Genomic DNA, 22221 nt, shown 5'->3' on the forward strand with positions numbered 1-22221 from the left:
GCAGTACTGAGGGAGCATTGCACTGCAGAGGGTCAGTACTGAGTCAGCGCAGCACTGCCTGAGGGTCTCACAAAGGTTAGTGGAAACCTGGAATATTCCTCCCCATCCCTAAAAAAAATGTTGAGGCTGGAGGTCAATTGAAAATTTTGAAATTGAGATTGATAGACTGTACTGCCTGAGGGTCCGGACTGAGGGAATGTTGCACTTTCGGAGGGTCAGTACTGAGGGAGTGTTGCACTGTTGAACGAGCAGTACTGAAGGAGTGCTGCATGGCAGGAGGAGCAGTACTGTGGGACCACTGCAGTGCCAGAGGGGCAGACTGAGGGAGCGCTGCACTGCCAGAGGGGCAGTACTGAGGCACGGCAGTACTGAAGGAACGCTGCACTGCTGGAGGGGCAGTAGTTAGGGAGCACTGCAGTACCAGACCGTCAGTAGTGAGGGAGCGCTGTACTGCCAGATGGTCGGTACTGAGGGAGCGCCACACTGATGGCACTTTTGAAGGAGCGCTGCTGTTTCTGGGAGCTTGCTGTTTGCAAATTGACGGCCACGTTTCCTATATGACAACAGTGATTGCATTTCAGAAAGTTCTTCATTGGTTATAAAATACTTTGGTACATCCTGAGGTCATGAAAGGTGCTACATAAATGCAAGTTCATTATTTCTTCCTTCCATCATCAATGACAGTGCCGTGCACTCAGTCATGCTAAGCTGCATCCTCCTCAAATCTATCACTTCAATTGTATTTTTAATTAACCTGACTTTTTTCAATAATCTTTATTTTTTTCTTCTCTTTCTCTTTCCTTTTATAATTCTTCTTTCTCATTCACTTTTAACTTATATTTGCTTGCTCTATCTTTTCTCACTTTTTCTTTCTCCACCTGCAGTTTGACTAAACTCTCCTCCTAAACTCCTTTCTTTGTATGACTTCCATCCTGCAGTTTCTTTCTGCTATCTGGCTCCCAAGCAGGTTGCCTCACAGCCAAATCAGATCATCAACATAGCACACGCAGCAAAGCTCAGTCACTACAGCTACATAACATCTGTTATCGCCATCTGCCATTGTCTTTTTTTGATCGCTCTTGTTGGAAATTATTTGGAATCAGCAAAATAAATATCTGACCACCTGAGGTTAATTTTCAAATCATTTCTTCAAAGAAGTTTCGAACATACTGCAGGTGCTGAACGTCTGAATTAAAACTTGAAAATGCTGGAAATTCTCTGCAGGTCAAGTGGCCTCTGCGGAGAGAGAAACAGTTAACGATTTGGGTTGAAGATATTTCGATCTGGAGTTTAATGCCCCATCCTGAATGACACTGCTTCTGGTAGTTCATCCACCATCACCACTTTAAGCAGAAATACATGTGCGACATTAGTTGCGGTATGGGGAACATTCTGGGCGGGGATCAAAGTGTGTGGAAGCTGTGCTGAGGGAGCTTTACTCAGCATATAAACTGTTTTACTCCAGACCTGGGAATAGAGACATAGCCCCTTGAGCTTGTTCCACCATCTATTACATCATTGTGGATCTGTACCTGCCTATTCCTGATATCCTTTCACCCCCTTGCTTATCAAGAATCTCCCTAGCCCCGCCTTAAGAATATTCAGAGACTCTGCTTCCACTGCCTTTTGAGGAAGAGAGTTTCAAAGACTCGCAACCCTCAGAGGAAAAACTTCTCCTCATCTCTGTCTTAAATGAACAGCCCCTTATTTTTAAACAGTGACCCCTAATTCTAGATTGTTCCGCAATAGGAAACATCCTCTCCACATCCTCAGGATCTTAAAGGTTTCAATCAAGTCGCCTCTTACTCTTCTAAACTCCAGTAGTACAAGCCTAGCCTGTCCAACCTTCCCTTAGAAGGCAACCCACCCATTCCCGGTTCTAGTCTTGTAAATCTTCTTTGAACTGTTTCTAATGCATTTACACCCTTAAATAAGGAGACCAAAGCTATATGTAGTATTCCAGAGGTGGCCTCACCAGTACCCTGTACAACTGAAGCATAACTTCCCTAATTTTGTATTCAATTCCCCTCGCAATAAATGATAACATTCTATTAGCTTTCCTAATTACTTGAACCCCAACGTGTCGCAAGCATTCCAGATTTCCACTGTGAAGAAGTGTTTCCAGATGCACATGGTAGCCTGAATGGCTGAGCTCCACATGGAATTACATTGCAGCACAGAAACAGGCCATTTGGCCCAGCCAGTCCATGCCAGTGTTTATGCTTACATCCTTCCTTGTCCAACTCTATCAGCATACCTATCTATTTCATTTTCTCTCGTGTGCATGTTTAGTTTCTCTTTATATCCGTTTTTATTTTTTCATGGGATGTGGGTGTCACTGGCTGGGCCAGCATTTTTAATACCCATCCCTAATTGCCCTTGAGAAGATGGTGGTAAGCCGCTTTCTTGAATCTCTGCAATCCATGTGGTGTAGGTACACCTACAGCCCTGTTAGGGGGGGAATTCTAGGATTTTGACCCGGCAACAGTGAAGGAACGGCAATATAGTTCCAAGTTAGGATGGTGTGTGGCTTGGAGGGGAACTTGTAGGTGGTGGTGTTCCCATGAATCTGCTGCTCTTGTCCTTCTAGATGGTAGAGGTTGCGGGTTTGGAAGGTGCTGTTGAAGGAGCCTTAGTGAGTTGTTGCAGTGCATCTTGTAGATGGTACACATTGCTGCCACCATGCGTTGGTGGAGCAAGTGAATGTTAAAGGTGGTGGATGGGGTGTCAATCAAGTGGGCTGCTTTGTCCTGGATGGTGTCGTGCTTCTTGAGTGTTGTTGGAGCTGCACTCATCCAGGCAATTGGAGGGTATTCCATCACACTCCTGACTTGTGCCTTGTAGATGGTGGACAGGCTTTGGGGATGCAAGAGGTGAGTTACTCATTGCAAGATTCCCAGCCTCTGATCCATCCTTGTAGCCATAATATTTATATGGCTAGTCCAGTTCAGTTTCTAGTCAATGGTAACCCCCCCAGGATGGGGGATTCAGTGATGGTAATGCCATTGAATATCAAGTGGTGATGGTTGGATTCTGTCTTGTTGAAAATGGTCATTGCCTGACACTTGTGTGGTGTGAATGATAGTTGCCACTTATCAGCCCAAACCTAAATGTTGCCTAGGTCTTGCTGCATATGGGCATGGACTGCTTCAGTACCTGAAGAGTCACCAGTGGTGCTGAACATTGTTCAATCATCAACGAACATCCCCACTTCTGACTATGTGATGAAAAGAAAATCATTGATGAAGCACCTGGAGATGGCTGGGCTGAGGATACTAGCCTGAGGAACTGCTGCAGTGATGTCCTGGGACTGAGGTGATTGACCTCCAACAACTACAATCATCTTCCTTTGTGCTAGGTATTCATCTCAACCACTCCTTTAGTGGTGAGTTCCACATTCTCACCACACTCTGGATAGAGAAGTTTCTTTTGAATTCTCTAGTTAATTTCTTGGTGACTGTTTTATATTGATGGCTACTAATTTTGCTCAACCCCAGAAGTGGAAACACTCTCCGTTACCTGCTCTTTAAAATTATGAAAGGTTTTTATAGATCTGTATTAAGTCACCAGTCAGCCTTCTGTTTTCTAAGGAAGAAACTCAGCCTGTTCATCCTTTCCTCATAGATTCTGGTATTATCCTTGTGAATCTTTTTTGCACCCTCTCCAGCACCTCTGCATCCTTTTATTAATGTAACAACCAGAACTGTACACAGCATTCTCAAGTTTTATCTAAACAAAGCTTGACACAAGTTTACAATAGCCTCTCTACTTTTCAATTCTATCTTTCTAGAAATAAACCCCAGTGCTTGACTTGCTTTTGATGTGACTTATTGCATTGCAACTTTTTGTCCAGATCCCTTTGTCCTTCTACCCCATTTGAATCCTTATTTACCATGTAATATGTGACCCCCTTATTCTTATTTATCTTGAAATTCATTTGCCAATTATAAAACCATTTTTCAAATTTATTATTATCTTATTTGTTGCAATCCTCCTCAGTGTTGATCACACCCCTAATTTGGTGTCATCTGCAAATTTAGAAATTGTGTTTTTGATGCCAGAGTATAAATTGTTAATATAAATTTTGTGAACAACAATGGTCCCAGCACTGACCCCTGTAAGATCCCACTTCCCATCTTCTCCCACTCTGAATAACTGCCCTTTACTCCCATTCTCTGCTTTCTGTCTTGAAGGCAACTAACAATCCATTCTGCCGCTTGTCCCCTGACTGCATTCTCTGACATTATTTGTTAGCCTGTTATGTAACATCTTATAAAAGACTGTTTGGAAATGTAAATCTAAATCTACTGCATTATCTTTACCTACTCTCTATTGCTGACTCAAAGTTTCTCTTTTGCAATTCATGCTGATTATTCTAATTTTGGTTTCTAGATGCTTTTCTATTTTCTCCTTCAGTAGGAATTACATTATTTTTCCTACTGTCCAATGGTTTTTCCATAGTTCCCTGGACACGTTCTATCTACCTTGTTAGGCATGGGTATAATGTTAGCTATTCAGCAGTCCTGACACTAAACATTTTCCTGTTAAATATATGTGTTAGTACATCTGCTATCTCTTCCCAAGATTCTTTTGAAAGGCACCTTGCATTCTTTGTGGACAAGAGGTTCTCATCTTCTTTGAGCTTGATTAGTTTAGTTTATATTTCTCCTATTTTTATTTTAAATATGACTTAGTCCTTGAATGAACTAGCCCTCATCTTGCATTTCCCAAGCTGATGAAATATTTTCTGTCTATGTACCCTATCAAACTCCATTATCAATTTAAGCACCTCAAATAGATCACCCCTCAAATGTCTTTTTTATTTATTGATGGGATGTGGGCATTGCTGGCTAAGCCAGCATTTATTATCATTCCCTAATTGCCCTTGAGAAGATGGTGGTGAGCTGTATTCTTGAACTTCTGCAGTCCATGTGGTGTAGATACACCCACAGTGCTGTTAGGGAGAGAGTTCCAGGATTTTGACCCAGCAACAGTGAAGGAACAGCGATTTACAAGCCAGGATGGTGAGTAGTTTGGTGCTTTAGTGACTGGAAGCCCGTGTCCAATGGTGTACCACAGGGATCGTCATTTATATAAACGACATAGATGACATAGGATTAGTAAGCTTGCGGATGACACAAAGATTGGCCGGGTGGTTAACAGTGAGGTTGAGTGTCTTAGGCTATAGAAAGATATAGACGGGATGGTCAAATGGGCAGATAAGTGGCAGATGGAATTTAACCCTGAAAAGTGTGAGGTGATACACATTGGAAGGAGTAATTTGACAAGGAAGTATTCAATGAACGGCATGACACTAGGAAGTTATGAGGAACAAAGGGACCTTGGCATGTATGTCCATAGATCTCTGAAGGTGGAGGGGCATGTTAGTGGGGTGGTGGAAAAGGCATATGGGACACTTGCCTTTAGCAATCGAGGCATAGATTACAAAAGTAAGGAGGTCATGTTGGAGTTGTATAGAAGCTTGGTGAGGCCACAGCTGGAGTACTGTGTGCAGTTCTGGTCGTCACATTATAGGAAGGATGTGATTGCACTGGAGGGGATGCAAAGAAGATTCACCAGGATGTTGCCTGGGATGAAACATTTAAGTTATGAAGAGAGGTTGGATAGACTTGGATTGTTTTCATTGGAGCAGAGAAGACTGAGGGGCGACCTGATCGAGGTGTACCAGATTATGAGGAGCATAGACAGGGTGGATAGGGAGCAGCTGATCCCCTTAGTTGAAGGGTCAGTCACGAGGGGACATAAGTTCAAGGTGAGGGACAGGAGGTTTAGGGGGGATGTGAGGAAAAACTTTTTTACCCAGAGGATGGTGATGGTCTGGATTGCACTGCCTGGGAGGGTGGTGGAGGCGGGTTGCCTCACATCCTTTAAAAAGTACCTGGATGAGCACTTGGCACATCAAAACATTCAAGGCTATGGGCCAAGAGCTGGTAAATGGGATTAGGTAGGTAGGTCAGGTGTTTTTCACAAGTCGGTGCAGACTCGATGGGCCGAAGGGCCTCTTCTGTTCTGTGTGATTCTGAGGTTGTTGTTGGAGCTGCACTTATCCAGGCAAGTGGAGAGTATTCCATAACACTTCTGACTTGTGTCTTGTAGATGGTGGACAGGCTTTGGGCAGTCAGGGGGTGAGTTACTCGCTGCAGGATTCCTTACCTCTGACCTGCTCTTGTAGCTACAGTATTTATATGGCTAGTCCAATTCAGTTTCTGGTCAGTAGTAACCCCCAGGATGTTGATAGTGGGGGATTCAGTGATGGTACCACCTTTGAATGTCAAAGAGTGATAGCTAGATTCTCTCTTGTTGGAGATGGTCATTGCCTGGCACTTGTTACTTGCCACTTGTGAGTCCAAGCTTGGATATTGTCCAGGGCTTGCTGCATTTGGACATGGACTGCTTCATCTCTGAGGAGTTACGAATGGTGCTGAACATTGTGCAATCATCAGCGAACATCCCCACTTCTGACCTATGATGGAAAGAAGATCATTGATGAAGTAGCTGAAATGGTTGGGCCTAGGACACTACCCTGAGGAATTCTAAACTTAAGGAGATACAAACCAAGTTCGTGCAACTTATCTTCATAATTTAACTCTTTAAACCTATGCATCGTCCTGGTGAACCTGTGCTGCACACACTCCAAACCTGTATATCCTTCCTTAGGTGCAGTGCCCAGAGCTGAGCACTTTTACTGCAGATGGCATCTGACTGCAGCTCTGGACAACTGAAACAGCAGTCCCTCCTCTCTGCATTCCCACACCATTGAGCTTTTGCCAAGATCCATTTGGCTTTTTTGATTAACATTCTTACCAGTGCACAAGCTTTTAGTGATTAACTTGTCACACTGACTGTCCACTAGGATGGACTTAGCATCAAAGAAATGGGACAGATTCCTGAGTAGGCAATTTGTTGCCAATTCTGGAGGAAATGGTGAAAATCTCAATGGCTTCATCTATAAGACTAATGTATAACTGCTCACTGGAGGATCTTAACTCTGTAGAGTCGATGTCAAGTTAGCAGAGCTCGGCCAAGGAACAGGAGTGAAACAGGTAAACCGTAGCTTTCTGTTGTGCTGGGGAGAGGTTCAGTTAGAGTACCCTCCTGACTTGGTGCTCAGAAGTGAATATGTAGGTGCGAATCTGAGCCCAGTGATTCATTTCCTAACATGAGGCACTCTTATCAAAGGAGTAGAAGAGAAATTTAGCAATATAAATGATGTGTCTTTTTGTTTTATTACTTTCCTTATGTGTGCTTCATGTAATTCCAGCGCTAATCAATCTGTTGAAGTTCCTGATGTCGAATGAGACTGTGCTTCTGGGAAAATACAACATCTTTGCTTTGGCCTTAATGGTGAGCCATAATTTTTTGAAGTACATTTTATTAACATTTCCTGTTGTCTCAGGAGTCTCACAATGATCCCAAGATGACGGGACAGTGAGGTGACTTACTGTAAAACTCTCTAAGCAACTGCCAGGTTGTTCAGGCCTTTTCTGATGGACTAAGTTAGAATTACATACGAACATCTTACAAGCATAAGAATTAAGAGCAGGAGTAGGCCATTCAGTCTGCTCCTGACCCTGCCTCCACCACTTTCTGGGAACGAGAGTCCCAAAGACTCTCAACCCTCAGAGAAAAAATTTCTCTACATCTCCTTCTTAAATTGGAGATTCCTTATTTTTAAACTGTGTTCCCTACTTCTAGTCTCTCCCACAAAAGGAAGCATCCTTTCAGCATCCAGCCTGTCAAGTCCCCTCAGGATCTTCTATATTTCAGTAAGATCACCTCTCATTCTTCCAAACGCCAATGGATAGAGGCCTAGCCTGTCCAACCTTTCCTCATAGGGTACACCTTCATCCCAGGACGTAGTCGAGTGAACATCTCTGAACTGCTTGAAATGCAGTTATATCCTTTCTTAAATAAGGAGACCAAAACTGTACTCTAGATGTGTCTCACCAATGCCCCTCGATAGTGTGACCCTGTCATTGTGTGATTGACTAGCCCCTCGATAGTGTGGCCCAATCACTGTGTGACTGACTGACTGGCCCTTTGATAGTGCGGCCCTGTCATTGTATGACTGAATGGCCCCTCAGTAGTGTGGCCATGTCACTGTTTGACTGACCCCTCAATAGCACTGTGTGATTGACTGACTGGTGGAAAACTTCCATCAGAGCACAGATGCTTTCTTCAGTTCTTGGCTGCAACGAAAGCTTGTGGGCTCAAGGCAGTCGATACAAATGGATACTGAATTGGCTTAAAAATACAAAACAGAAGGTTTGGCTAACAGGAGCGATATTTCTAATTGGACAACCTGCAGATCTCTCCCTGAACTTGGCTGCAGAAATTCTGCAGCTTGTGGTATGTATTAATGATAAAAAAGAACCACTACACTAAATGAAATGTTCAAGTTTGCAGATTGCAGCAAAAAGGAGGATTTTTAACAAGTGATGGATTGCTCTTCAGTTACCTAGCAACAAAAACCTAGCAACGGGGCTGATGAAGTCACATGGACATTTGACGTAGAATCTTTTCGGGAGAGGAAAAGGGCACCAGGACCGACAAGCTTGTTAATTTTTCATTGACCTCAAACTCTCAGACTGCCCACCTCCGCCCTCAGTTAATCTGCCTCAATCCCTACACATAAAATCCACCCATTTGTCCCATGAGCCCACATTAACCTGTGCATACAACAATATCCCTCCCTAGTATCCTGTTTCATGCTTTTTTTTTAATCTAAGCCACAAAATTACTATTATGTCAGCAGGCAATAGCTTAACACACTTGTGTGAAGTTCTGCTGCCTGATATTTCAGCACAGATACTAAACCGTTAGCGTAGCATGCAGAGAGCATAGGAACAGAAGGAGGCCATTCAGCCTCCAGCCTGATCGGTCATTCAGTTAGATCATGGCAGATCTGCGTCCTAACTCCAATTATCTGCCTTGGTACTGTAACCCTTGAGTTTTTTATTTGGGAATGGTATTATCAATTTAAGTTTTGAAATTTTCAATTCACGCAACATTTTTTTTCAGGGCAGAGAGTTCCAGATTTCCACTACCCTTTTTGACATCACCCCCCAAATAGCCTGGCTCTAATTTTAAGGTTCTGCCCCCTTGTTCTGGACTCTTCCCCTCCCCCCCAACCAGAGGAAATGGTTTCTCCCTATCGATCCAATCAATTCCTTTAATCATCTTAAACTCCTTAATTAGATTACCATTAATTCTCCAACTCGAGGGAGAACAAGCCTAGTGTATATATAAACTGTGCTTAGAGGAATGTTTCCCATTTGTCTGTTAGTAATGGCAACATGAATACCTTAAAATTTTGGAGATGGTTGGACTAAGGTGATACTGAGATGGCGCAAGAACTCGGCTCCCTTTGAGGCATTGTGAAGGTCTCTGAACATCTCATTGACTCGCACCAACTGATGCAGGGCAAGGTCCTCCATCATCTGCCATCGTCTGACAACTGTGCTGGAATAATTGAGTGACAACTTCTTTTTGTTGCAGGTTGTGAATTTGTTCAATGTGTTTATTACATATGGTGACACTTTTCTCCCAACGCCGAGTAGTTATGATGAGCTTTACTACGAGATCATTCGAATGCACCAAGTCTTCGATAACCTATATTCAATGGGTGAGTTTAATTTATTTTTACTGAGAAACTGAGTTGAAAGAAAGACTTGCAATCCTGTAGCTTCTTTCATATCCCTAGTATATCTCAAAGTGCTTCACAGTCAGTGATATACTTCTTGAAGTGTGGACACTGTTGTATTGTCAGAAACGTGGCAGCCAATTTACACACAGCAAGATCCCACTAACAGCAATGGGATAATGATTAAATAATTTTTCCTTTGTGATGTTGGTTAAGGGATAAATACTGACCCAGGGACACTGGGGAAAAACACCTCTACTCTTCTTCAGAAAGTATTGTGGGATCTTTTACATCCATCTGAGAGAGTAGATAGGGCCTCGGCTTAATGTCTCGACTGAAAGACGGCGCCTCTGACAATGCAGCACTGGGAGTGTCAGCCTGGATTATGTGCCCAGCAATTGAGTTTGGAGAATCTGAGGAAAAATATGGGCACACTAAACCCTCCTTAGTGCCTTCGAATACATGGGCTGTAGCCTCTTATATGTCTCTTTTGTTTCACCCCACCATTGCCAGTCATGCTTTCAGTCACGTAGGTCCCAATCCCTAGAATTGCCCTTCAGCTTCCTCCACTTGCCTTCTCTTTTTTCAGAACCTTCCCAAAATTTCGCCAACTCTCCTAAATCTCTCTTTCTTGGACTCAGCATCCAGTATTTTCCCCTTGGGCCTCTGTGAAGCTCCCTGCATTGTTTACTTTGTCAAAGATGCTACATAAACACCAATTGTTGCTGGACATGTGTCAGGCACAACTCCTTGTTCACATAGATTGATATAAATGTGTTTGCAGATGAGTTTGAAGTGAACACTTGTGATCTTTATTTTGCTCTGTTACAGTTTTAAGGCTTTCGACGAACAGCGGTCAGTGGAAGGAGCCAGCAAGCAAAGTGACACATGCGCTGGTCAATGTCAGGTAAGGAATATGCAAGTGACAAGCTTAAACTCGGGCATAACCAATGTAGACACTATGTAAGGTAGGGACCACTTCCACTTTCACTGTTCTTCCTTTGGTTGATCCGACTTGGTTTTTGAATGTTATGATACAAATGTTATGTCACTTATGCAATTTATAAGCACATAAAACACACATGTATCGCAGTAACATAGTGTATTGTAGAAATATAGGGGAGTTATAAAAACAACTTGCATTTTGTATTTTCACAACTTCAGGATGTCCCGAAGTGTGTTGCAGCCAATGAGGTGTTTCTTGACGTGCAGTCACTGTTGTAATGTAGGAAACGTGCCAGCCAATTTGCACACAGTAAGATCTCACAAACAGCAGTAATACAATGACATGCTCTGTTTTAGCAATGCTGGTTAGTATGATAAATATTGGCCAGGAGAGAACTTCCAGATGCATTTCAAACAGTGCAGTGGGGTTTTGTACATCCATCTGAGAGAGCAGCTGGGGCTTTGGCTTAAGGTCTCATTTGAAAGACAGCAGCTCTGACAGTGTAGCACTCCCTCAGCACTGACACTGGAAGCAGCAGCCTGCATTTGTGCTCAAGTCTCTAGAGTGGGACTTGAACTCTCAACCTTCTGACTCTGAGATGAGAGAGTGACAGTTGACATGTGTTCACTAACACCCAGTGGGGCTGATGATGTGATTGGAAGTGCCCATTTTATATTTTTTCATTTATGGGCTGCAGGCGTTGCTGGCAAAACCAGCATTTATTGCCCAACTCTAATTGAGAAGGTGGTGGTGAGCAGTGCAGTCCATGTGGTGTACGTACATCCACAATGCTGTTAGGGAGGATTTTGACCCAGCGACAGTGAAGGAACAAAAATATATTTCCAAGTCAGGATGATGTGTGGCTTGAGGGGAACTTGCAGGTGGTGGTGTTCCCATGTGTCTGCTGTCCTTGTTCTTCTAGGTGATAGAGGTCACTGGCATGTTTCAGGTGCTGATTGCCAATTATATGAATAAACCAGTAAAACCAGCTAATATGTATCAAACTATGATAATTTAAAGTTTTTGAAGGCTTCTTTTGTGGTTTCTTTTTTTTACTCTAATTAAACCTGGGCAGGTTTTCAGTAGCTCAGCGTCTGTTAAAATTAGACACATCTGAGAAAATTAACCCGTTCTCATACATCCAACTTGCCCTAGGGCTGCCCAGCTAAACCTCCTCTTGACTTTTGGACATTTAAACTCACTTTAGTTGCTTAGTTTTCTCTTTCTCCTTCGCCAATGCCCTTCATTCTTAAGGTGCCAGCAACTGTTTAAGGGTTGCTGATTCTGAAATCCCTCTCTCCAAAAACCCATATCACTCTGTCCCAGCATGCCTTGAGTACAAGAGCACAAGAAATAGGAGCAGGAGTAGATCCTTCAACCCTTCGAGCCTGCTCCGTCATTCAGTATGATCATGGCTGATCCTCTATCTCAACGCCATACTCCTGCTTTCTCCCCATACTCCTTGACACCTTTAGAGCCCAGAAATCTTTCTCTAACTCCTTCTTAAATATATTCAGTGACTTGGCCTCCAGAGCCTTCTATGGTAGAGAATTCCACAGGTTCATCATCCTCTGAATGAAGAGGTTTTTCCTCATCTCAGTCCTAAATGGTCTACCCCATATCCTGAGACTATGACCCCTTGTCCTAGACACGCCAGCCAGAGGAAACATCATCCCTGCATCCAGTCTATCCAGCCCTGTCAGTATTTTATACATTACAATGAGATCCCCTCTCATTCTCCTAAACTCCAGTGAATATAGACCTAGGCAGCCCAATCCCTCATCATACGATAATCCTGCCATCCCAGGCATCAGTCTGGTGAACCTTTGCTACACTCCCTTTATGACAAGTATACCCTTTCTTAGGTAAGGAGACCAAAACTGCACTCAATACTCAAGGTATGGTCTTACCAAGGCCCTGTACAGCTGCAGCAAGACACTCTTGCTCTTGTACTCAAGTCCCCTTGCAATGAAGGCCAACATACCATTTGACTTCTAACTGCTTGCTGCACCTGCATGCTTGCTTTCAGTGATTGCTGTACAAGAACACCCAGGTCCCTCTGTACATCAACATTCCCCAATCTATCACCATTTAAATAACATTATTTTTCCTACCGAAGTGGATAAGCTCACACTTATCCACGTTACACTGCATCTGCCATGTATTTGCCCACTTGGTTAACCTGTCTAAATCACCCTGAAGCCCCTTAACACCCTCCTCACCATTCACATACGAGCAAAGAGCAGGAGTAGGCCATTCGGCCGCTCGAGCCTGCTCCGCCATTCAATAAGGTCATGGCTGATCTGATTGTAACCTCAAATCTGCATCCCACCTACCCCCGATAACCTATCACCCCCTTGCTTAGCAAGAATCTACCTAGCTCTGCCTTAAGAATATGCTAAGACTCTGCTTCCACCAACTTTTCAGTAAGAGAGTTCCAAAGACTCTCATCCCCATCAAGTTTCCTGTCATCAGCAAACTTGAAAATGGTACATTTAGTTCCCTCATCCAAATCATTGATACATATAGTGAATAGCTGGGGTCCAAACACCGATCCCTGCAGTACCCCACTAGTCACTGCCTGCCTTTCCGAAAAAGACCCATTTATTCCTACTCTCTGGTTCCTGTCTGCTAACCAATTCTCAATCCATGCCAATATGTTACCCCCAATCCTATGTGCTTTAATTTTACCCATGAACCTCTTAAGTGGGACTTTATTAAAAGCTTTCTGAAAATCCAAATGCACCACATTCACTGGTTTTCCCTTATCTATCCTGCTAGTTACATCCTCAAAGGACTCCAGTAGGTTTGTCAAACATGATTTCCCTTTCATAAATCCATGTTGACTTTGTCTAAAACAAAAACAAAAACAGAATTACCTGGAAAAACTCAGCAGGTCTGGCAGCATCGGCGGAGAAGAAAAGAGTTGACGTTTCGAGTCCTCATGACCCTTCGACAGTTCTGTCGAAGGGTCATGAGGACTCGAAACGTCAACTCTTTTCTTCTCCGCCGATGCTGCCAGACCTGCTGAGTTTTTCCAGGTAATTCTGTTTTTGTTTTTGTTTTGGATTTCCAGCATCCGCAGTTTTTTTGTTTTTATTTTTGACTTTGTCTAATCCTGTTGATATTTTCTAAGTGTCCTGTTATCACACCTTTTATAATGGACTCTAGCTTTACTACTGATGTTAGGCTAACTGTCTGTAATTTGCAGTTTTCTCCCTCCCTCCTTTTTTAAATAGTGGGGTTACATTTGCCACCCTCCAATCTGCTAGGATTATTCCAGAATCTACAGAATGTTGGTAGTTGACAATGAAAGCATCCACTATTTCCATGGCCGCTTCCTCTAGTACCCTGGGATGTAGGAGAAGGAGCAGACCATATGGCCTGTTGAGCCTGCTCCACTATTCAGTACAATCATGGCTGACCTTGGGCTTCAATTCCACTTTTCCACCTAGTGGGACTTGACTCTGAGCTGCCCTCTGAAGTGGCCTAGTGAACCACTCAGCCTCCACTACCATCTTAGGGCAACCAGTCCTTGCCTGATCCTGAGAATGAACTAGATAAACAAAAACTGCAAATTGGAGCAAAGTTTAAAATTAGTGCAGGGACCTGTCCTCTGCAGGTAAAAGGAATATGTTCAGGCATTGAGCCTTTTTTGAATAAAACAGAAGCATTGTTCTCTGGTGAATCTCCATGCCAATGCCTCAACCAATCAGAGTCGACTTGCCAACAATCAGCACCCCTTTTCTCATGCAGCATAAATTGTTGTTCCCTTTGAAATTTGGCATTCTTGTGTCTGTCCTGATAAGTGCAAGATGAAAAGTTTCAACAGCATGTCTCTCTTTTCAGCAGTACTCAAGTTCTATACTATCAAGTAACTAAAAGTTTAAAATATTATTGAGCTGACGTTGCATTGAGGGACGAGGCCAGGTTATTTCTAGGCTGATGAATGGGGTATAAGTGGCAGGGTCAGTCTGCAGGCCTGTGCACAGCCATTCAGCCAGGGGCTGAACCTAGTGTGATGCTTCTAGGAATTGTTTTTTTGTTGTTTGTCCCAGTTTTCCTGGGCTCCTATGATGATCCATTCTGTAAATGATGCTCTGCAACTGTGAACAAAAGGTGTGCTGTCCATAATCTCAACTCAAGTTACAAATGAAGATATCAAGGAATTGATTTCAGGCATCAGCTTATTAATTGGCCAAAGTTAATTCAGTATATGGATCTTTGAAATTCAGCCAGACTTGATTAGATTCGGCCAATAACATAATTAAATTTCATCAGCAATGCTCTTAATTATTGAATGTAGCTAGTAACTTAATAACAACATTCATTTAAAACTAATTTGGAATTGCGTATATACTGTCCAAACTCTTAGTGTGTAACTATCAGCCCTCATCGTTCACATCCCAGTACTCTAAATACCCACACCCGGAAGCTCTTGCAGTCCATGTTCCATCCAGCTTAATATCTGCATTTGCTTTTTATTAATGCCCTTGTTTGATCAATTTTAATCTGTATTCTCTGGCATTTCATTCCATTGATGTGATTTATGTGTTTTTCTTCGTAGTAAAACTTTGTTATAGATTTTACTCGCGTAAAACGAAGCTACCAATTATGACTTATAAAAAGTGATGCTCTCTTGAAGATGCTATTTATAGCTGTTACAGGTTCACCCACATTACATGTAATGCATTGAGGTAATAAATGAGGCAGCTGTAGTGCCAGCAATTGCAATTTGCAATTGGAATAATTCACAAATTGGTCTGCTATGGTTGCCACTCTGCTGAAAAGCCTTTGCGCTGTTATGAGCCTTAGTAAATAGATTGTTTTACGTTCACGCAGTACTATTTGATCTTGCATCTTCACAATTGCTTGCTATCAATCTTCATGTGTGCAGTTTCACTCAATCAGTGACTTGTCTGATCTCCATGCTGTTGTACACACAGTTGTTATCGCAGAATCTGTACATGTTCAAAAAGCATGACTCCATCATTGTGGCTCTGTGCCTCCTGCATCATCAGCACTGCAAATGATTGGTCATCTCCACCTCATTTTGACCCTGATACAGGGTCACTCAGTCACTAAGAATGTCACTGAGACTGATTTATGAAGCTTTGCACATTATGGCCTGTGACTAGCTGGGGGTGTCTGTTATAGACTGGGAGTTTTGCTCTGTATCTAAACCCATGCTGTACCTGTCCTGGGAGTGTTTGATGTGGACAGTGTAGAGGGAGCTTTACTCTGTATCTAACCTTGTGCTGTACCTATCCTGGGAGTGTTTGATGGGCACTGTGTAGAGGGAGCTTTACTCTGTATCTAACCCTATGCTGTACCTGTCCTGGGAGGAGATGTTGAGTGCCCTGGATGAAAAATGATTTCTCCTTAATTAGCACAAAATTCACCAAAGAAAACGTGTTGGCTATTTCATTAAACCTTTTGGGGGAAAACAAAGGCATCCATTTCACTTAAGGGCCCCGGCAGTTAGTCAATAACTGAGATAGATTATTAAACTGCCAAGACTGTGATTAATCTCCTCAACTTCCTTAATTGCACAACTTATTCTATCTTCAGTGAGGAGAGTTCTTTTGCAAGGAAACAATGGTGTAATGGCAAGGCACAGCAGATCAGACTGATGCCGCCGCAGCCCCAGCGCAGGTCCGGCACCGCTGCAGCCCCGCTGCTGGTCCGGCACCTTCGCAGCCCCAGCGCAGGTCCGGCACCGTCGCAGCCCCGCTGCTGGTCCGGCACCGTCGCAGCCCCAGCGCGGGTCCGGCACCGTCACAGCCCTAGCGCGGGTCCAGCACCGTCGCAGCCCCAGCCCAGGTCCGGCACCGTCGCAGCCCCAGCCCGGGTCCGGCACCGTCGCAGCCCCGCTGCTGGTCCGGCACCGTCGCAGCCCCGCTGCTGGTCCGGCACCGTCGCAGCCCCGCTGCTGGTCCGGCACCGTCGCAGCCCCGCTGCTGGTCCGGCACCGTCGCAGCCCCGCTGCTGGTCCGGCACCGTCGCAGCCCCGCTGCTGGTCCGGCACCGTCGCAGCCCCGCTGCTGGTCCGGCACCGTCGCAGCCCCAGCGCGGGTCCGGCACCGTCGCAGCCCCGCTGCTGGTCCGGCACCGTCGCAGCCCCAGCGCGGGTCCGGCACCGTCGCAGCCCCAGCTCTGGTCCGGCACCGTCGCAGCCCCAGCGCGGGTCCGGCACCGTCGCAGCCCCAGCCTGGGTCCGGCACCGTCGCAGCCCCAGCCCGGGTCCGGCACCGTCGCAGCCCCGCTGCTGGTCCGGCACCGTCGCAGCCCCAGCCCGGGTCCGGCACCGTCGCAGCCCCAGCCCGGGTCCGGCACCGTCGCAGCCCCAGCCCGGGTCCGGCACCGTCGCAGCCCCAGCCCGGGTCCGGCACCGTCGCAGCCCCAGCCCGGGTCCGGCACCGTCGCAGCCCCAGCCCGGGTCCGGCACCGTCGCAGCCCCAGCCCGGGTCCGGCACCGTCGCAGCCCCAGCCCGGGTCCGGCACCGTCGCAGCCCCGCTGCTGGTCCGGCGCCGCCCCAGCCCGGTTCCGGCACCGTCGCAGCCCCAGTGCAGGTCCGGCATCGCCGCAGCCCCGGGTTAAGGGATGAATTCCGTTCCCCTGCCCCATGTTTCTTGAGGAGCTGAACAGCCTCTTATGTAAAACGGTACCAGTTTTAAAAAAAAGGAAGTTATGAGTAAGATGGGAAATTGAGCAAAAGCTTGAGGTCAGTGATAATAGAACGTTTTTTCAAGCAGTAACCACATTCTCCTGTGTTACCTGGCCTTTCATTTCTTCTGTTTCTGCTTTGGTTGTATTGGCATCACGGACTAACATCCGTATTCCACCAATATTTTTATTTCATTATTATGAATGTGGTTAACAATGTGATGATGACCAGGTAATCTGTTGTGATGTTGATTGAGGGATAAATATTGGCCAGGACACCAGGGAGAACTCTCCTGCTCTTCTTTGAAATAATGCTGTGGGATCAGTTGCTGTGGGTCATCCTAAGAACAAATCTTGAAACCTAAATGCAAATTCTTTTTTTCTAAACATAAGATGAGAAAAAGTTCTAATGGTATACCACTTACAAGTTCCCCGCCGGCCCCTCACCATCATGAGATGGAAATATATCACTGTTCCTCTACTGTCAATGAGTCAAAATTTTGGAACTCCCTTCCTAACAGCACACTGGATGTACCTACACCACATGGACTGCAGCGGTTCAAGAAGGCAGCTCACCGCCATCTTCTTAAGGGCAATTGGGGATTGGTAATAAATGGTGGCCCAGCCAGTGAAGCCCACATCTTGTGAATGAATAACTAAATAAATAAAGTCAGGTGTCACTTCCAACTGCTGCACAGTGAAAGTTTACCCTACAAGACAGCCCTTTGTAAATAGCTGACTACACGATGTAAACCATCTTGCACAACATCCTGTAATTACCTGGGCCACATTTGTTTTGTCTTTGAATCCATGACTTTGTGGCTGAATCCTGCTGTTTTATCTACTCGGTGAGTTACCAGCCTCATGCCCTGCTGTCTTTTGTGACAAATTCATCTCTCCTTCATAAATAGATCTAGTTTTAATGTATCCATCTGGTGCTGAGCCTTTCAGCTAAGAAAACATGCACAGCAGGCAGACCATGCTGCAGTGTAGCTCACAAGCATGAGTGCATATTATGGGATAGACTTTTCGAGCTTGTGTTCCTGTCACGTTGCTCCATGCGGCAAATGAGTTGGTTGGCATAGCGGGCACAGAGGTTAGCATGGTAGCATTGTGGTGCACTCAATTCTTCTACCTATTGGGTGGCAACAAAGTTACGCTATCTGAGAAAATTTGCAGCCATAGTGATTCAACAATTGCCCTAAGAGAGAACTCTGTATTGAGTGCTGAGTGTGTGTGCGCAGGACATTGCTAATGGTTGTATTCCTTGTCTGTCAGAGGATAGGGTTAGTTGATGAGCGTCAGTACCAATGGTGAGACAGCCCTGAACGTTGATGTTCAAAACATATGCAACAGAAGGCTTGCTATGCATACATGTGTTTAAGTCTTCATATTTAGATTTGAGATTAAGGCTTTAAAAGTAATGTGTCTGGGGAAAGAGGCACCTTATACAGACGTTACCCTGAGGAGCACACTCCCCTCCTCTATTTCTGGCCTGGTCCCACCTTCTTGTCAGCTGTGGATCAATGGGTAGCACAATCTTGCTCCTGAGTCAGAACATCATGCGTCCATGTTTCAGGACCTGAGCAAAAAATTCAGGCTTATTGAGGGAATTCTGTATTGTTAGAGGCACTATCTTTTGGATTGGCCATTAAACTGCGGCCCTGTCTACGCTCTCAAATGGATGTAAATAAGCCCGTGGCACTGTTTCGAAAAAGAGCAGGGGAATTCTCCCCAGTGTCCTAACTGATATTTACCTCTCAACCAACATCACCAGAACAGATTATCTGATCGTTATCACACGGCTGTTTGTGTGAGCTTGCTGTGTGTAAATTGGCTTCTGTGTTTCCTACATTACAACAGTGACTACATTTCAAGAGTACTTCATTGGCTGTAAAACGCTTTGGGGCATCTTGAGATGATGAAAGGCACTATATAAATGCAAATCTTGCTTTTTTTTTTATTTTTGAGCTCCCTGGTGTGTATTCTTCTACTCGTCCAGTGTCATGTTTCTCCCCTTTTCTTCTCACCGCACTCTCTCTCACTTGCTCCTGTTCACTAGTCCTGACAGCTAATGAAGTACTTTTGAAGTGTAGTTACTGTTGTAACATAGAAGTGATGTTGTGATGACTGATGAGGGAATTTTGTATCAGTGTGGTAAATGTTATTTTCCTTGTTTTTGATTAAAATGCAGGGAGTCATATCATCTTATGGGTCTACGTAAATAGCAGATTTGGAGGTTACACGGTGTGCAGTTTCATAATTTAAAGGGAAAAATTCCTATTTGAGAATTTATTTTTTAAATATCACCACCATTCTGAACAAATTTAAAACAAACTTCAGAAACTGCATATTAATTAAGGGGTTTATACAATTGACAATTTTGCTCATCGCTGTTTCTGTTTCAGAGCCATCATCAACCATTTCAATCCTAAAATAGAGTCGTACGCAGCAGTTAATCACATCTCACAGCTCTCTGAAGATCAGGTATGTGCTGCTGACATTTTTAATATACTTTTGGTTCAGTTTGCTTTCATGCCTTGAAGCTTCAGATGTGAAATACAGTTTGACACCATCAATCCTCAACTCTCAACATTTGAGAGCCCAGGCAACTATTCAGCAATAGGAGACTCCAGTGCCAAGCACAGTCCCTTCCGCACCTGAAGTCTACAGGAGCACATCTTGCAGAGAATAGCAATCAGAAGTGGCTATCCTGGCTGGAACTTCCCAGCCCTCTCCCCTACCCGCTCATCTCTCTCCCCCTACCTCGGACCTCCCTCTCTCCCTACACAGCTCCTCCATCTCTCCCTCCTTGCTCCAGCCTCTCTCTCTCCTAGCACCGGCCTCTCTCCCTCCTAGCTCCGGCCTCTCTCCCTCCTAGCTCCGGCCTCTCTTCCTCCTAGCACCGGCCTCTCTCCCTCCTAGCACCGGCCTCTCTCCCTCCTAGCTCCAGCCTCTCTCTCTCCTAGCTCCGGCCTCTCTCCCTCCTAGCACCGGCCTCTCTCCCTCCTTGCTCCAGCCTCTCTCTCTCCTAGCTCCGGCCTCTCTCCCTCCTAGCTCCAGCCTCTCTCCCTCCTAGCACCGGCCTCTCTCCCTCCTAGCACCGGCCTCTCTCCCTCCTAGCACCGGCCTCTCTCCCTCCTAGCACCGGCCTCTCTCCCTCCTTGCTCCGGCCTCTCTCCCTCCTTGCTCCGGCCTCTCTCCCTCCTTGCTCCGGCATCTCTCCCTCCTTGCTCCATCCTCTCCCTTCCCCTGCCCCTCCCCATACGGACATGATGGGCTGAATAGCCTCCTTTGTTACTGTGTGTTCCTATAGGTATTGCATTGCATACTATTTTCTATCTATTTCCGTATTTGATAATATTTTCCCTCTTTGAAGTTTAAAGGGAACAACACTGATTTGAAATGCTTAACGAATTTGATGTTCATGTCATAGTGTGTTCTGGTGGCTGGTAGAGCAGGAGCAGTCCTTCCTGTGTGAGGGAACGTTTCTGGCATTTCATCTCTAAGTAAACAGGCATTCAGAGTTTCAAATGGTGGCTTTTAACAGCACATCCTTTAGAAGTCACAGTTGGAGTTTATTGCAAGTACTTCACCTCTGGCCTTCTCCTGGAGAACATGTAAGCCTTTTCCATTTTTATCTTGAATCAGTCATTGACGGTGGGAAGGTTAAACAGGACAAGTGATTTGTTCTTGCACGGATTGGCAATGTTGATCACCCTGGGACATTTTGTGTCAGGCAGCAAACTACACTGTGTTCATGCAGACATTTGAGGGATGTTGCACTTCATCACATCGTGTGCCTTCTCTGGAGTGTTTGAAACTCCTTTTGGCTTTTGTTGAATATTCTATGTTTCTACTTTCCTCGCACTTCCTTGATCATTTTTAATGCAGAATTATCTTTCCCTAATGTTCTGCCTCCTTGCTGTCCTGGTGGCACTGATTCTTCTTGGGGCATATTACCACAGGCTACACCTTCCCTCTGGAGCCACAGCCGACTGGCCATTCTTAATTTTTTTTATATTTAATCTTGGGATGGGGGTGTTGCTGTTCCCCATTCATAATTATTCCTGAGAAGGTGGTGGTGGTGCGCCACTGCCTTGAAATGCTGCAGTCCATGTGATGTAGGTACACAGTGCCATTATACAGTTCTAGGATTTTGGGCCAGCGATAGTGAAGGAGCAATGGTGGTGTGTGGCTTGGAGAGGAACTTGCAGGTAGTGGTGTTTCATGGGACTGCTGCCCTTGCCCTTCTAAGCAGTAGAGGACGCCAGTTTGGGAGCTTTACCAAAGGAGCCTTGGCTAGTTGCTGAATGTTTTGAGGATAATGAATCCTAGTTGAGGTGGGGGAGCATCACAGCTTCTCTCAATCCTGTATAAAGAAAGCATTTTTCAGCCAGTGAAATACTTTTTCAAGTGTAAGTCACTGTTGTAATGTAGGAAACACAGGAGATAGTTTGAGCAAACCAAACCCTCTCAACTAGCAGTGGGATGATGACCAGATAATCTGTTTTAGTGATGTGGATTGAGGGATGAATATTGACCCTTTCAAAATAGTGGCCATGGGATCTTTTATGCCCACCTGAATGGGCAGACAGGGCTTTGGTTTAAAGATGGCACCTCTGACAGTGCAGCACTCCTGTAACACTGCACTGGAATGTCAGCCTGGATGTTTGTGCTCAAGGTTCTGATGTGGGGCCTGAACCCACAACCTTTTAATCACACAGTGATTTATGCTGAAACCACGTGCTGAACTTTCCCTTTGGAGGTAGGTATGAATCAGGAGGCGGGTTCGATTCTGAGTCACAAACCTGCCCCTGATGCCAGCATGCCACAAAGTGCAACTTTCACTTAACGTCAGAAATCTCAGAAACGGCCTGCTGACCAATTAGTGGCTGCGGGATGAGAATGGAGGCTGGACATTGGGGCAATGGGCCATATCCT

General features: G+C 45.0%; 1 protein-coding gene across 1 annotated transcript in view; it reads left to right on the plus strand.

Moving 5' to 3' along the window:
• Positions 1–22221, plus strand: part of armh3 (armadillo like helical domain containing 3) — a 147116-nt gene that overhangs the window by 89158 nt on the left and 35737 nt on the right. The window contains exons 21-24 of the mRNA XM_041210178.1: positions 7283–7365; positions 9520–9646; positions 10496–10571; positions 19686–19764. Of these exons, the coding sequence (XP_041066112.1) occupies positions 7283–7365; positions 9520–9646; positions 10496–10571; positions 19686–19764 (365 nt within the window). The remainder of the gene's footprint in view (positions 1–7282; positions 7366–9519; positions 9647–10495; positions 10572–19685; positions 19765–22221) is intronic.

This window comes from Carcharodon carcharias, chromosome 17, assembly GCF_017639515.1.
Source record: "Carcharodon carcharias isolate sCarCar2 chromosome 17, sCarCar2.pri, whole genome shotgun sequence".
Classification (NCBI taxonomy): Eukaryota; Metazoa; Chordata; class Chondrichthyes; order Lamniformes; family Lamnidae; genus Carcharodon; species Carcharodon carcharias.